Below are 13,651 nucleotides of genomic sequence, written 5' to 3' on the forward strand. Positions count from 1 at the left end.
AACGAAAGCACAATTATGACAGGCATAAAAAAAGAGAAATATGTCTGATATATATATATATATTTTTTTTTTTTTTCCCTAACTCTCTGTTTTAGCTGCAGAGGAAGAGACATATAGGAAATGACATTGTGGCCATTGTGTTCCAAGAAGAGAACACTCCCTTTGTTCCAGACATGATCGCATCAAACTTCCTGCATGCCTACATAGTGGTACAAGTGGAGAATGCATGTTCTGACAATGTCTTGTACAAGGTAAAGCATACAACAGTCAACATCGTTGTTTATTAATTCACTGTAAGGTTGTTATTGATCCTGAAAGAAGTTAGTTTTATAACAGGAGGTGCACAAGAGGTACCTATGTACTGAATATATGTGCGGGTGAAGAACTTAATCATGAAAGGAAATATTACTGGGTTACTTATCAGAGTTAAAAATTACATACCTACTGTAACTTCTAATACCAACAGATTTCCTAATAAAATTGTGTCATTCTGCAGGTGTCAGTGACTGCGAGAGATGATGTCCCATTTTTTGGACCAGCCCTACCTGATCCTGCCATATTCAAGAAGGTAAGCTGAAAGAAGTTGTGGTAATGTTCATTCCCAGTTACTACAAAATATGCATCAAGTTTTCCTCATGGTTTTTTAGACAGTCCAGCATAAAATCATGGGTTGTATTCTGTTTCTCTCTTAGGGAACAGAGTTTCATGAATTTTTATATACAAAGCTAATCAACGCTGAGCATGCATGCTACAAAGCTGAGAAGTTTGCCAGACTGGAGGTGAGTTGATCATATTTAACACAATTTACCACACACTAATAGGTTTTATTTTTTCCTTATAATAGAATGACACCAGATTTATCCAATACTCTCCGCAAAGGGCCGGTGGACATGCAGGGATCTCATCCTAATCATGCAGGAACCACACTTGAGTCCACCAGTTTAATCAGTCTTTCTTGGCTTTCAGTACACTCAGGTGTGGCTTCTGATTGGTTGGAATGAAAACCTGAACCAAGCCCTTGTGTATTTCAATGAAATTGTATGTTCTTTAATTATGCTATTTTGCATTGCAGAACAAATTTTAGCTATGTTTATTTTGCATATTCAGTAATCACACTTGGGGAAAGCACACTGGAAAAAAAGAGTTAACATGGTGTGTGAATTCCGGCTCTGACGGTCCCTCAGCCTCATGTGCACCAGACTGGTTTTATTCATGCTTTTGTTTTGTTTTGTTTTTTTATGCCTGGTTGTGATATTTTTGAATGATTATTCCATTTCCCAAAAACAAACCTGTTGCCTAGTTTTAAAACCACCTTCCCATGTACGTACTAAGAACAAAAGAATAAAAAAGAGGGGGAAAAAACATGAATAGTGCACCTCTTATTTGACTGGTTTTGGTATGTGGCTAGAACAAATTATTTGTCTGAATAATGCATTCGTATTCCATTTGCATGCCCACGGTCATAGTACTGAGGTTATATACCAAAAATATTTCAATATGTCTATCATATACTCATTAATCTATGTAATGGATTTTGTGTGTGGGGGTCAGGAGCGCACTCGAGGAGCCCTGCTAGAGACACTGTACGAAGAGCTGCATATCAACAGTCAGGCCATGATGGGGCTCGGCGGCGATGAGGAGAAGCTTGAGAATGGAGGAGGAGGAGGAGGAGGCTTCTTCGAGTCTTTTAAGGTAGGACCCTGCAACTTGTAGTCTCCCAAAGTGCTTGTACCAATAATCTGGAGGACAGGCAGTGATTCATGGGTGGCTGGGACTGTCTGAGTGCTCCTAATAATAATCTTTTTTCTTTTAATCTTTTAACTGCTTTTGTGTGGGTTTTCACAGTTCTTCATTACAGGTGTGGGAGAGGGTATGCTTGACAGAGTGTATAGATTTTGTGCTGGTTTTACAGTGTGCCTGTGAGACTATATTTCCCTTTTTCTGACCCAATCCTACCTTTTTCTATTATCCACTTTGTTGCTGGCAGCTTAGTACCACTTTTTGTAAAATGTGTGAACGCCATGTGCCCTCATCTTCCAGGATGGAGATATCAAGTCAGCATGTTTATTACACCAACTGTTAAGTAGCAGTGCTCAACATATTTTAGTGTTGTAATGAAATCATTCATTACTTTAATTAGCCCTAATTACTTCACTTAGCACATGGAGGAATAACGGTGCCCAAGCCTGTCATCTGATGATTACACTTACACATGTTTAATCACCCTAAAGTAATTGATAGCATATGCAGTAAAAGCACATCCATATTTGCTACACTGGTAGTGAAAATCCAATGACCAAAAAAAAGATAAAATTAGGAAGGGATATAACTCTAATATGTAGATTAGACTATTATTAGCTGGTAACTAAGGTTTCTCATAATCTGGCAATTATTTTGCTAAAAAGATATCCATGTAGCTATTTATCCATGTAGCTATTCCGCAGACCACATAACCTATTCCTGTGGTATAAATTCACCTGAAGATTGGATTTGATAGAGAGAATTGCTACAAACAGATCCTTGAACACATCGGTTTCCATGAGGTCAAAGGCAGAGTTTATTTTTGGTGTTAATCTTTGATGCTAGTGATACATCATTACTGATACAGGAGTCGATTATCCATCTGATGCCGTTCTCATTCGCTCATACTCATACTATGTGATGTAAGCCTGGTGTACAAGATGAAATGACACACAAAGTGCTATGAATCGCATGTACACAAATGATTTACAAGCATGGAGTAGAGTAAGTGTTGCATATAGAGCACTAGAGTGTCTTTCCCCTCACTCATCAGGGTCTCCAATCAAGCTGCAGTTTATAGCACTTTGTGCTCATTTTTAATATGAATAAAAAACAGAGCTAAATTACATGCTGCTATGATGCCACTGATTGCTTAATGCAAAGTAGGTTAATAAAAGTAGATTACACTTTTTGGCAGCAGTGTTGATGTAGACAGTGCTCTTAGTGTAAAAAAAAAAATGTGATGGATGCATCACTGTCTACTGTGATTCTAAGGGCCTATAATTGGCAATAATTGTTTCATGAACTCTTGTTAGTATTAGGGACACTCTGTCCTCTCTGTGAGATGGCTTCAGCAGTTCTTGGTACATATCCCCGTGGTTCCACTTGGCTTGAGCTAGCCCTGCTTGCCTTCACTGTGCATTGTCCAGTTTCTTCCGTCATGGACTTCTGCTCTGCTTTATTCTTCCATCACTGTGTCCATTTCTGATTCTCTTATCTATTGAATCCTCTAGGCCTCTTCGTTGATTCAGGGTCTGCTTTTGTAATTGCAATTCAAAACAGCAAGTTTCCCCACCTCACTTCTCTGTTCATGGTTCCTGTGCCCACTATTGCCCCCTGGTTCACAGTGTTTCTCTCTGACCCCTAGCGGGTGATCCGCAACAGGAGCCACTCTCTGGATGCCATGAGTTTCAGTATTGGGAAGCGTGCAGTCTCTTCTAGTCACAGCGGCAGTTTTACCCACAACAACAACGAACTGCTACTCTCACCAGAGGCCCCCAAATACGCTGGGATAGTAAGTAACACTCCCTCTGGCCTAAGTTTGAGCCAAAAGATGCCATCATCCCATTCCCACCACCCTGAATCCCAATATTGCCCCCTTCCAAGTCTCTTCCTCAAAAAGATTTTCTTTTTCTGCCCACCTATACTTTTTATAAACATATCCCGGTTAGTACAAGTACAAGCAAAAAAAAAACTACTGATTAACAATTCTACAAAAGGCATACAGTATAACCTGAGAGGCCAGGGGTATGAATTCATATTTCAACACTGTTTCCTCATATCTGGATATAGCTTTTTGCCATATCCATAATCTACTACTTGTGTTCTGTCTACTAGTGACTTGGCTTGAGCTAGACCTGCTTGTCTTAAAACATAATCACAAGAGTGCATTCTCAGCTCTTGCTCATCTCATCTAATGATAAGCTGGCTGATAGACATTAGAACCATAACAGAGGTTGAAATGGCCATCTGCTATATTAAAAGCATGTCTTATGACTCAGAGAGATGGTTCAGCCCCCGTTCAGTGTTATTCACTCCTGGTCCTGATATGAATGCTCTGTTTTATCTGTTTTTCTAAGTCTCCATTTTGTTCTTGACTAGTTTTAAGGGTGTATGTGGTGTCCAGTGTGTGTTCTTAGAGTTAAATGGCTTAGGGATGAATTTGTACCAGAATGCTAAAACATGGTCATGCTGTCAGTGTTGGAAAGAAGAGCTATGCGAATATGTGGCATGAAAGTGAAGTGTGCATCGTCACATCCAGCTGAGTGAGCTGTGTGTGTTTGCTGGATGCTTTTTTGCTGTTCTGGTGTTTTATCCACAGGCATGAGCTGATGATGAGCTGAGCTGTGCTTTGCTGTGTGTGGTGAGTATGTGTGTACTCAGCAGGCCTCTGTCATACGGCTTGAGGGCAAAACTGGCCTTCTCAGACAGACAGCTCACCCACCCGCCTGCTGCTCTCTATATCACAGTATCTCTTTGCCAAGCACAGCTGCTCTAATGGAGTTCCTGCCAGCTCGGGGATTGTTGCAGCTGTCTGATGCCACATGAATTACGTCACTGCCCCTTTTGACCATGTTTGCTCAGAGGGTTTTGTCCACAAGGAGCAGACATCCAGGATCAGATTTCTGTGTTTCTGCTCTGTTTGATAGGAACTCCATTGTTTTGTTTTTTCTTTGTTTTCCGTCCGTTTACATGCTGTGTCAGTCATATGTATCCTCTTACTTTGACTGGTAAAGTTTATAGACTGCTGTAGCTTTCTGTACTGTGTATAATCCCACCTAATTTTCAGCTAGAATATCACATAAATACGGATGTGGGATACACAATACTTTGCTAACAATATGTATAATTAAACCCATTAATGTCTTGGCATATTGTGTTAAGTAACCAGAATGAATGAACGTATGTGTGTCCAAATTGTCATAGTTGTCTCTAACAGTCTGCTGTGTGTGCTCCTTTTTCTCAGCCCTGCTCTCTTGTCCCTCACAGGCCTTCGTACCCAACCATGGCTCCTCAGGCTCCTCATCTGGCTGCTGTGTTTCCATAATAACCCTTTTACTGTAGAATTATAAAGCTTGACAACTGCCCTGTGTGTTTTTATAACAACCTGCTGCATGACAGCTCATGGTCTCTCCCCCCCCCCCCTCTCTTTTTCTTTGTGTTTCTCTGTTTGTGTGGCCCCTCTGCAGTCATTGCTTGTCCCAGGGAAAAGTCCCAGTAAATACGGACGCCGCGGCAGTGCCATAGGGATAGGAACAATAGAAGAGGTTCATGTAAAATTCTCACTCTTTTCTCCATCTTTTGCTCCACTGCATGAAAACCTTCATTAGCACTGTATAAGCAGACATCAGATCCCAGAAGAAACAGTATGGAGTAGCTTGGCTCCACTTAGTTTGATTACAATTATAAATGCTTTCATATTGAAATGTATTATCTGTGTTTACAACAAGAGAAATTTGTGTTATTTTTGTTTTGTTTTTCTTTTATGGCAGAAGGCATGAAAAGTCTGGACTTATAAGACTTATATCATTAATTCACAAGCAAATGTGCTGACTTTTTTCAGTCATTATGTATTTGTATTGTCTATATAAATGACTTTTATGACTAGCCAAAGACCACTCTAGCAGTGAATGTACTGCGTGTTTTGGCTTACCATACCAAGATATTACTCTTACACATTCTTTTCTTAATAATCTATTAACAAATTTGAGGAAAATGTTATTTCATACAATTTTGTTTTGTTTTCACTGTCACTATGCTTTTATAATGTCTGTATAAACGACTTAGCAGTGAAATGCTTGCCTTGGTCATTAGCTAGCTAATTTCTCAGCTGCCTAGCAACCATGACATGAACCATCTGAATCGAAATCCTATTGTGTTCACCTTACCATGTTGATCACATAATTACTTAGTCGAAATAAGTAATTATGCTATTTGTAACATCCCCAATACTAATGCCCAGTGTTGAATTGTATTCTCCATTTGGACACCATTCATAACCTGTAGCTTGTAACAGTTAATAATGCATGGAGTCTTGATAAAATTGCAGCATTCTGTCATTCCAATGAAAAGGCTCAGAAACCAGTTTTTTTGCATTTTAACTTCTGCACGTAATTGTCATTGCAAGTCCAAATATCAGTTCTCCTTTCCCACGTCCTGCCCTTCCAGGTGCCCTTCCATATTGTGTCTTGTATCGCTACATTGCCCTTGTCTCCCTCCCTTTTTGCACTTGTCTTGATATTGAATGGTACTTAGCAGTTTAATAGCATTGTATCATAAAATAGAGGGAAAACTTCAGTCACCTCACACTCCTGCTTTTGAAGTCATTTTAGATAAAAAGTATTTTTCAAGTCCCATTTTGCAAGCCGTGAATTGAGACTAGTAAAACCCAGTAAACGGACCAAGAGAACAAAGCGGCTACAGTAAAGCAAACCTCAACGAAGCTCAGTAGTTCAGCCTCTGTCTTTTATCTTGTGGTAATGCATAAAGCCTGCTGCTCTAGTCATAGCCTGAAGCCACTGTAGTGATGCCTGTGGACCAGCATACCACCTTGAGCCAGTTCTGGATCACATCACTAGCTTTCAATCTCCCAGACAAGTCAAAATGCATCCTGTCACAAAACAACTGCCATCATGTGTGGTAAAAATCTATAGTTCTCAGGCATATTTGGAGGGTAAAATAAATAACAAAGCTGTCCAACTCAATCATTCTGTGACATGCAGCAGAATAACAAAACTATGTGTACTACAAAATGTAGGAGGGTGATGGGATGTGGGATGGTATAGTATTTTTATTATGGAAAGCTCACTGAGGCCATTTCTCTCCTACAGTCTCTGATTATTCCTGGGAAAAGTCCAACGAGGAAAAAATCTGGCCCATTCAACTCTCGCAGGAGCAGTGCCATCGGCATCGAGAACATCCAGGAGGTGCAGGAAAAGAGGTGAATAACTTAGTGGCTCAGGACCCTCAGGAGTTTGATCCAAAAAGCAGTTGCATATAATGCCGTAGGGCATGTTATTACTATGTCCACTGGTGTTTGTCATGCTTTTTGTGAAAATAGAATAAATGTACGTGTACACTCCCTAGCAGCTTCAGTAGGAAAAACAGGACGCCTGCACATTCATGCAATTATTCAATCAGTCAATCATGTGGCAACACTGCAATGAATAAAATCATGCAGTTACAGGTGAACAGTTTTAAATAATGTTTACATCAAACATCAGAATGGGAAGAAATATGATCTCAGTTGACTGTGGCATGGTTTTTGCTCCCAGGTGGACAGGTTTGATTATTTTTTAAATTGCTTTTCCCTTGGGTTGTGAAGACCAGCAGCTTTTAGAGTTCATACAGAAAACTTAAAAATAAATAAATAAATAAAAAATCAAGTCATCAGCAGTATGTGGGCAAAAATGTGGGCTTGTTTATGGGAGCGATCAAAGAAAAATGGCCAGAATTTTCCGAACCCACAGGAATGCTGCAGTATCACAAATAACTGTTTGCAGCTATGCTGAGCAGAAAAGCATATCAAAATGCACACAAATGCCAGTCGTTGACTTGGAGTTCATCCCCTGTCAGTCATGAAAAGGAATGTGATGCAACAGTAAGCACAGGCTCACCAAAACCAAGTTCAAGGTTGAAAAAACATCACCTGACTGTATAATCGCATGAATGAGCAGGTGTACCTATTGAGTTCCTATTAAATCGACTGCAGAGTGTATATTGAACTCCTTTGAACTAGAGGCAGAAACAAACAAACAAAGAAAAAGGTCACTGATTGTGTGCCACTATATTTGTCTTTGTGTGGTTACTGAAGGATTGCCGCTCTCTTGTCAGAGGACAGGACAGTGCTCTGTGTCTCTCTGCCCAGCGTCAGTCTCAGGAACGGCAGGCTCATCATGGATTCCTCCAAGTACAAGATGCCACCTTAGAATCTCTCTAATAAGTGCAGAACTGCCTGTCTCCTGTAGATATAACATAGTGGATTAACGCGGAGAAGATTCTAAGCTTTCATGCGCATGATGAAATTAGTGAAACATGTAAATTGAACACTGATAACTGTGTGTTTAATGATGCAGCTTTATTGACCTCTGTTATATATGCTCAAAACATTAGTAACATACTTTTAAGTCTTTTGCCCTGCTAAAATAATTTATGAACAAAAGAGAAGAAATGCTGTTGAAAGGCACAGTGCTTCCAAACTAGTCAAATTCACAGCAGTTGACAATATTTTTTCCTCACTGACAGTGAAAGTCTGCTTAACGTAAACTTAAAGAGCAGTGTACTGTTTGTGTGAGTTTTAGAGCTCTATTTTCATGCTGACATAAATAGTACAACAGAAATATTACTATCTTGTTTTAGCATTTGTGGCAAAAGTTTACAAGATTCAATATAAATAAGTTAATTAATTAATACCCAAATTTTATTTTATGAATTGAAAATAAGCACAATCAGCTTGGCATCATCATACTTTGAATGTCATGTATCCCATACAAGCAGGAGAACATATAATAACAGACAATTTGCTGTACATTAAAAAATGTCATTGCACTGAATCCCTACTCATTTTTAAAGGATATTTATACAAACTATTTTAATATTTATGTTGTAGTAGCTTGTCTATCTACATCAGTTTTTAATGCATTCATTCTAACCAAACTATTCTAGCTCTTCTCAAATTCTTCTCCCAAACTACTTCTCCCACTTGCACCATGCCATGAAAAGGTGCTTTATTTTAGCACTTGTTCTACAATCACAGGTTTCTTTGTGATTAATGTTCAACCGTAGAGCACAACTTTCACCCAGCTCTTCTGAAATTCTTGTTCTTCAGCAGATTCTGTAGTGATTCTGCATGCTTCGGTCCAAATATAGATGTCTAATGTCTTTGATTACTAACAAAGAGATTTACCTGCACCTACTGTAACTGGAGCACTACGTTCAGCTACAGTGTGGAAGAGAATTCTCCTGCTGCCCCCTAATGGTTAGTGTCTTTATGTGCAGCAGCAGGGACAGTTCACCGAGCACACAGAAGAATCCTGACAGTGGACACATATCACAGGAACCCAAGTCTGAAATCTCGTCCAATCAGAGCTCACCTGAGGTCCTTGTCACTAAGAACAGGTGAAGGTTATGAACATGAAAAGATGAATAAGGGATGAAACAGTAAAAGAGAGAGATTGTATAGATACTAAAGTGTGTGTGTGTGTGTGTGTGTGTGTGTGTGTGTGTGTGTGTGTGTGTGTGTGTGTGTGTGTGTGTGTGTGCGCGCGCATGTAGCTCGGCCATGTGCTTCAGAGCTCCGTCCATCCCTGAAGCTCAAGACTTGTCACGCTCCTCCTCAAATGCCAGCAGCTTTGCCAGTGTGGTGGAGGAGAACGAGGCCGAGGCCACTGAGGACTACGATACAGGCATGGTGAGTGTTTTATCATTTTCTGCTTGCACAAACACACTCTAAAATAATCTAAATTTAGTCACTGTAGCTAGAAGGCAGTCTAAACTACATGTCTTTTGGTATGTATAAAGGGTATGGATACAGAATGGAGCAGAATAAAAGTGTGTCGTTCTGTGTTTAGGAAAGTCTGTCATCGGCAGGGACTCCACACAAGCGGGACTCGTTCACCTACAGCACATGGCTAGACGACAATGTAAACATCAGCACCACCAGAAGGGGAAGCTCATCTGGTAAATTAAATACAGCACAAAATGATATGTTTTAACCATAAATATGACATTTTGGCTGTGTTTAACCCGATCTGGTTAAGTAATGTCAGGTGTGTGAAAGCTCATTACAGACTGTTCATGTCCTAGGTATAGGCAAACCTCCCGATGGTGGTAAAGGTCAAGAGCAGAACCGGACTGACATCCGCTTCAAACTAGATCGACCAATTGACCACAAGTCTACATCGGTGAGAAGCATTTACTATTGTCGATTCGAAAAAACATAAACGCAACATCATTTACAGGTTTGTTGACTTGAAGAGAGAGATAAGAGTAAGGATTAGACAAAATATAGTCCCATAATTTAGAGTGGAAATCTACTGTGGAGAAATCTCACCCCCTCATTTACAGATTTGGTTTTCATTCACCAATAAAGAATTAAATAAATAAATAAATATAAAACAAAATATAGACTAAGGCTAGACAGCTTCTCATTACGAAAACAAATATGTAGGTGCAAGACAGGAATTTAATAAACAAGATGTTCATCAAACACAAAAATGCAGTATTTGGCAACTCTGTATGCTCCCTGCATAACGTGTGTGTGTGTGTGTGTGTGTGTGTGTGTGTGTGTGTGTGTGTGTGTGTGTGTGTGTGTGTGTGTGTGTGTGTGTGTGTGTGTGTGTGTGTGTGTGTGTGTGTGTGTGTGTGTGTGTGTGTGTGTGTGTGTGTGTGTGTGTCTTTGCAGAGCTGCTAGCCTCTCCAGTCTGATTACATCATGGATCTCCATTAACAGGTCAGCAGCTTCATTCAGCTGTTGAACTTAAGCAGAGTTAATTAACACATATCTATAAGAATAGATGTTCCATCAGATGAACACCACTTTACTGTGACTTTCAAGGAAAGGTATGATAACAATCAATCAAGGCTTTTGTCAGGTCAAGAGAACTTAAAATAGACACAGTACTCAAAAAAATGTCAAATATTTGGTTTTAAGCTATAATACATAAGATTTCTTGTTGATAAAATGAGTCAGGAGAGAACACAAACTATCTGCAATATCTGAAGTTCCTAAGATGCTATGAGAACCCAGATCATAACAGGTAAAAATCACATAATAAGATACACCACAGTCCTCCACACAGTCCTGCCTTTTACACCACAGTCCTCCACACGGTCTTGCCTTTAAGCTAAACTGCTAAAAGCTAGTCAGGTTGTCCTGGCAATGTCGATCATGAATAATCTTTTCTCCTACAACAAGATTTCTTAGCATTATTATTAGCATATTAGCATCATTGCAACTTAGGCATACTTTTTGGTGAACAGAATTCAACTCTTGTTCAATAAACACTTATTACTCTTCTCTCACAGCTGTAAGATTAATCTGTGTGGTGGAAAAAAATGAGGCAGCACAACCCATTTCACAAAATGTTCCAGCTTCATATAGCATCTTCCCATAATAGATGGTGAAAATTCTATTTAAATCATCCAATAGCATGAAGTCCAGAATTAATGTAACCACCTTCAACAGTCAATCAAAAAGTGTGTTTAATATTTGTTTAATCATTTATTGATACCATTGTCTCTATACATCTCTATTCACAGCTACCATTAAAGGCATTCCTATAAAACTCATGAGCTCGGGTTTTCACCGTGACTGCTCCTGCTGCTGAAGGTGATGATGAAGATGATGATAAAAAGATGAAAATAACTCCAGGCTGCTCCACAGTGACAGATGACAGAAATGACAGGATTGTGATTATGTACATAACAGACTATGTCCTGCATCAGACTCCTGCTTTACAGGTCACTCAGTGCAAGACCCAGTGAGAGTGAGAGAGGAAGAGGTGGGAATGAGGGGCACAGGCTGAATGAAGAGACCTTATTTGCACTGCATCACTTTCCTTTTCCTGGTGAATTTCTCGTCTGGTTTCCACTCTGCTGAATTTGGCCTGTTCTGTTCTGTTCTTTTCTCAGTACTGCTTCTAGACCTTGTTAAAAAAATCAAGTGCTTGATTTTCTAGGTATAAACTGCTATCTGTTTCTCATCTTGGCAATTGCATCCTAAAGCTGAGCCATGTTGAGCTCCAAATATTCCAAAAAAAAAAAAAATGCAGCGTGCAGCAAGAGCTTGTTCATCAGGTAAAGCTGACTGGAATGTTTCTCAGCCATTGGCATGGGTGTGCTTTTTTTTTTAAATACTATTATTATTACTGTCTGAATTTTGTCTAGGTAATAACTACTGATATTGTGTTCCACCTCCAGAAAAATTTACAGTCAAACATACAACCTAAAGAGCAAACCTTTCATCAGTGTCATTCTCAGATTCTCAACAAAACAAGAAAAGTTTGAGTTCTTTAAATATTTCTATTCTTTAAATAGAAATTGCATAACAAAAAATGGCTTACATAATCCTCAAAAAAGGTGATTCATCTCTCCAGCTAAGTAGCTCCAGGATCCATCAAATGTGCTGAACTGTGTTGTTACAAACCTCATATGTCCTTCTATAGTGAGAAAAGAGTTCTTGGTTATTTCTGTGTAAGGGACATTCATCTTACTTATATACAACACAAAAACCATGATACACAACAGACTGTGAGTTCTTTCTCTAATGTGCTTATTGAAATATAAAATGCGGTCTTGATTCTTTATTAACGTGTTCGGACCCTAGATCTGTGACGCCACTTTTAACGTCTACCCAAAATCAGACTTTCCCATTCAAATCCATGCCACTACAGAAAATAGTCATAAATATTAAGAATTTCTATTACAGCTCAAGCTAATATGTTGTAAAATATCTATTTTTTTTTCAGACATAAAGATTAGTTTATTTAGATCAACTCTATCTAAGTGTAAACCTGACACTGTCGTTGAACCTCAGTAATGCCGAAAGCACCGATCATGTGTCTAGAGTTCACTGAGAATAGCTACTGTAACACAACGGATTCCAGTGCCTGTGGTTGCCTTAGTGTAATGTACACCGGCAATCAGGGAGAAGTGAGGTAGCTGAAGGAATAAATGTGGAGTAAATATTTGAGTATATATATATACATGTTTATTTATTTAAAAAAAAAAAAAAAGTTTAACATTGTGTTTTATTTGTCTCAGTGGCCAATGCATCAGCAGAACTTTATTCATTTTTGTTGATAAGCTAAAAGGAAAACTATGAATTAATCCTGTAAACACTTAATCTTTTAAAGTGTGTTGTTGTGAGAGAGATAAATATAAATGTGGACCCAGTGAGGGGGTTCTGGGAGTTTCCCTGACAGACCTTTAGGCTTGCTTTTTAATGCAAGTCATCACTGTGTGACGATGAAGGACATTTTCAAAGTTTATAGAAATACTTTGAATAAAATGATTACAAATGATTTTTAAAATAAATTGAATAAGCAGCCCAGATTAGTGCTTAGTGCTTTTGTGCCCCTCTGTGGTCAGTTCTGGTCTTCTTAAGCCAGAAGCATCCATAATGTAGTTTCAGTGCAAAAACCGAATTAGGTAACAAAAAAAATAATCAATTTCAGGCAGCAAATGTGTGCTTCTCAAAACAGGGTACTGATCAAGCAATGCTACGACTGTTAGTGTGAATTCTTCATGCTTTTGTGGGCTCATTTGTGTAAATACTGCTGTTTTGTACATAGGCCTACTGCCCAAAAAAAAGGAAGAAAATAAATAAAGAGATTTGGGTGGAATATTTCTCTGAGGTTTGACTGATTTCTACAGATGCAGTAATCAATGTTCATATTAACTGACTTTCTAAAACAACATGAATTAGAAGTTATTTTAATAATAATGTCACTGTTGCTGCTTTATAGGTAATTGGATTTATTTATAGATTTCCTCACTTCAAACTGCAGCTCCCAAGATGTGTTTTGGGGTTGTTGTTGTTGTTGTTGTTGTTGTTGTTGTTGTTGATTATATTCATTACGGACTACAATTATGGACTGAAATGTGTAAAAATCCAGAGAGATCAGCAGTT

The 13,651-nt window shown here is 38.9% G+C and overlaps 1 protein-coding gene across 23 annotated transcripts in view; it reads left to right on the top strand.

The window, feature by feature from the left end:
- rap1gapa (RAP1 GTPase activating protein a) overlaps positions 1–13,364 on the top strand; it is a 106,526-nt gene extending 93,162 nt beyond the window's left edge. For 12 of the 23 annotated variants that reach the window (XM_027170489.2, XM_047807268.1, XM_047807270.1 and 9 more), the window contains 14 exons: positions 96–251; positions 497–568; positions 693–779; positions 1,552–1,692; positions 3,389–3,535; positions 5,211–5,288; positions 6,852–6,961; positions 7,835–7,930; positions 9,019–9,138; positions 9,295–9,430; positions 9,591–9,699; positions 9,826–9,923; positions 10,424–10,471; positions 11,281–13,364. In XM_027170489.2, coding sequence (XP_027026290.2) covers positions 96–251; positions 497–568; positions 693–779; positions 1,552–1,692; positions 3,389–3,535; positions 5,211–5,288; positions 6,852–6,961; positions 7,835–7,930; positions 9,019–9,138; positions 9,295–9,430; positions 9,591–9,699; positions 9,826–9,923; positions 10,424–10,432 — 1,359 coding nt within the window. In that variant the 3' untranslated portion in view covers positions 10,433–10,471; positions 11,281–13,364. The remainder of the gene's footprint in view (positions 1–95; positions 252–496; positions 569–692; positions 780–1,551; positions 1,693–3,388; positions 3,536–5,210; positions 5,289–6,851; positions 6,962–7,834; positions 7,931–9,018; positions 9,139–9,294; positions 9,431–9,590; positions 9,700–9,825; positions 9,924–10,423; positions 10,472–11,280) is intronic. The other 11 variants (XM_027170479.2, XM_027170482.2, XM_027170483.2 and 8 more) reach the window with 11 other exon arrangements.
- Positions 13,365–13,651: the final 287 nt, after the last annotated feature.

This window comes from Tachysurus fulvidraco, chromosome 23 (genome assembly GCF_022655615.1).
Source record: "Tachysurus fulvidraco isolate hzauxx_2018 chromosome 23, HZAU_PFXX_2.0, whole genome shotgun sequence".
Taxonomy (NCBI): Eukaryota; Metazoa; Chordata; class Actinopteri; order Siluriformes; family Bagridae; genus Tachysurus; species Tachysurus fulvidraco.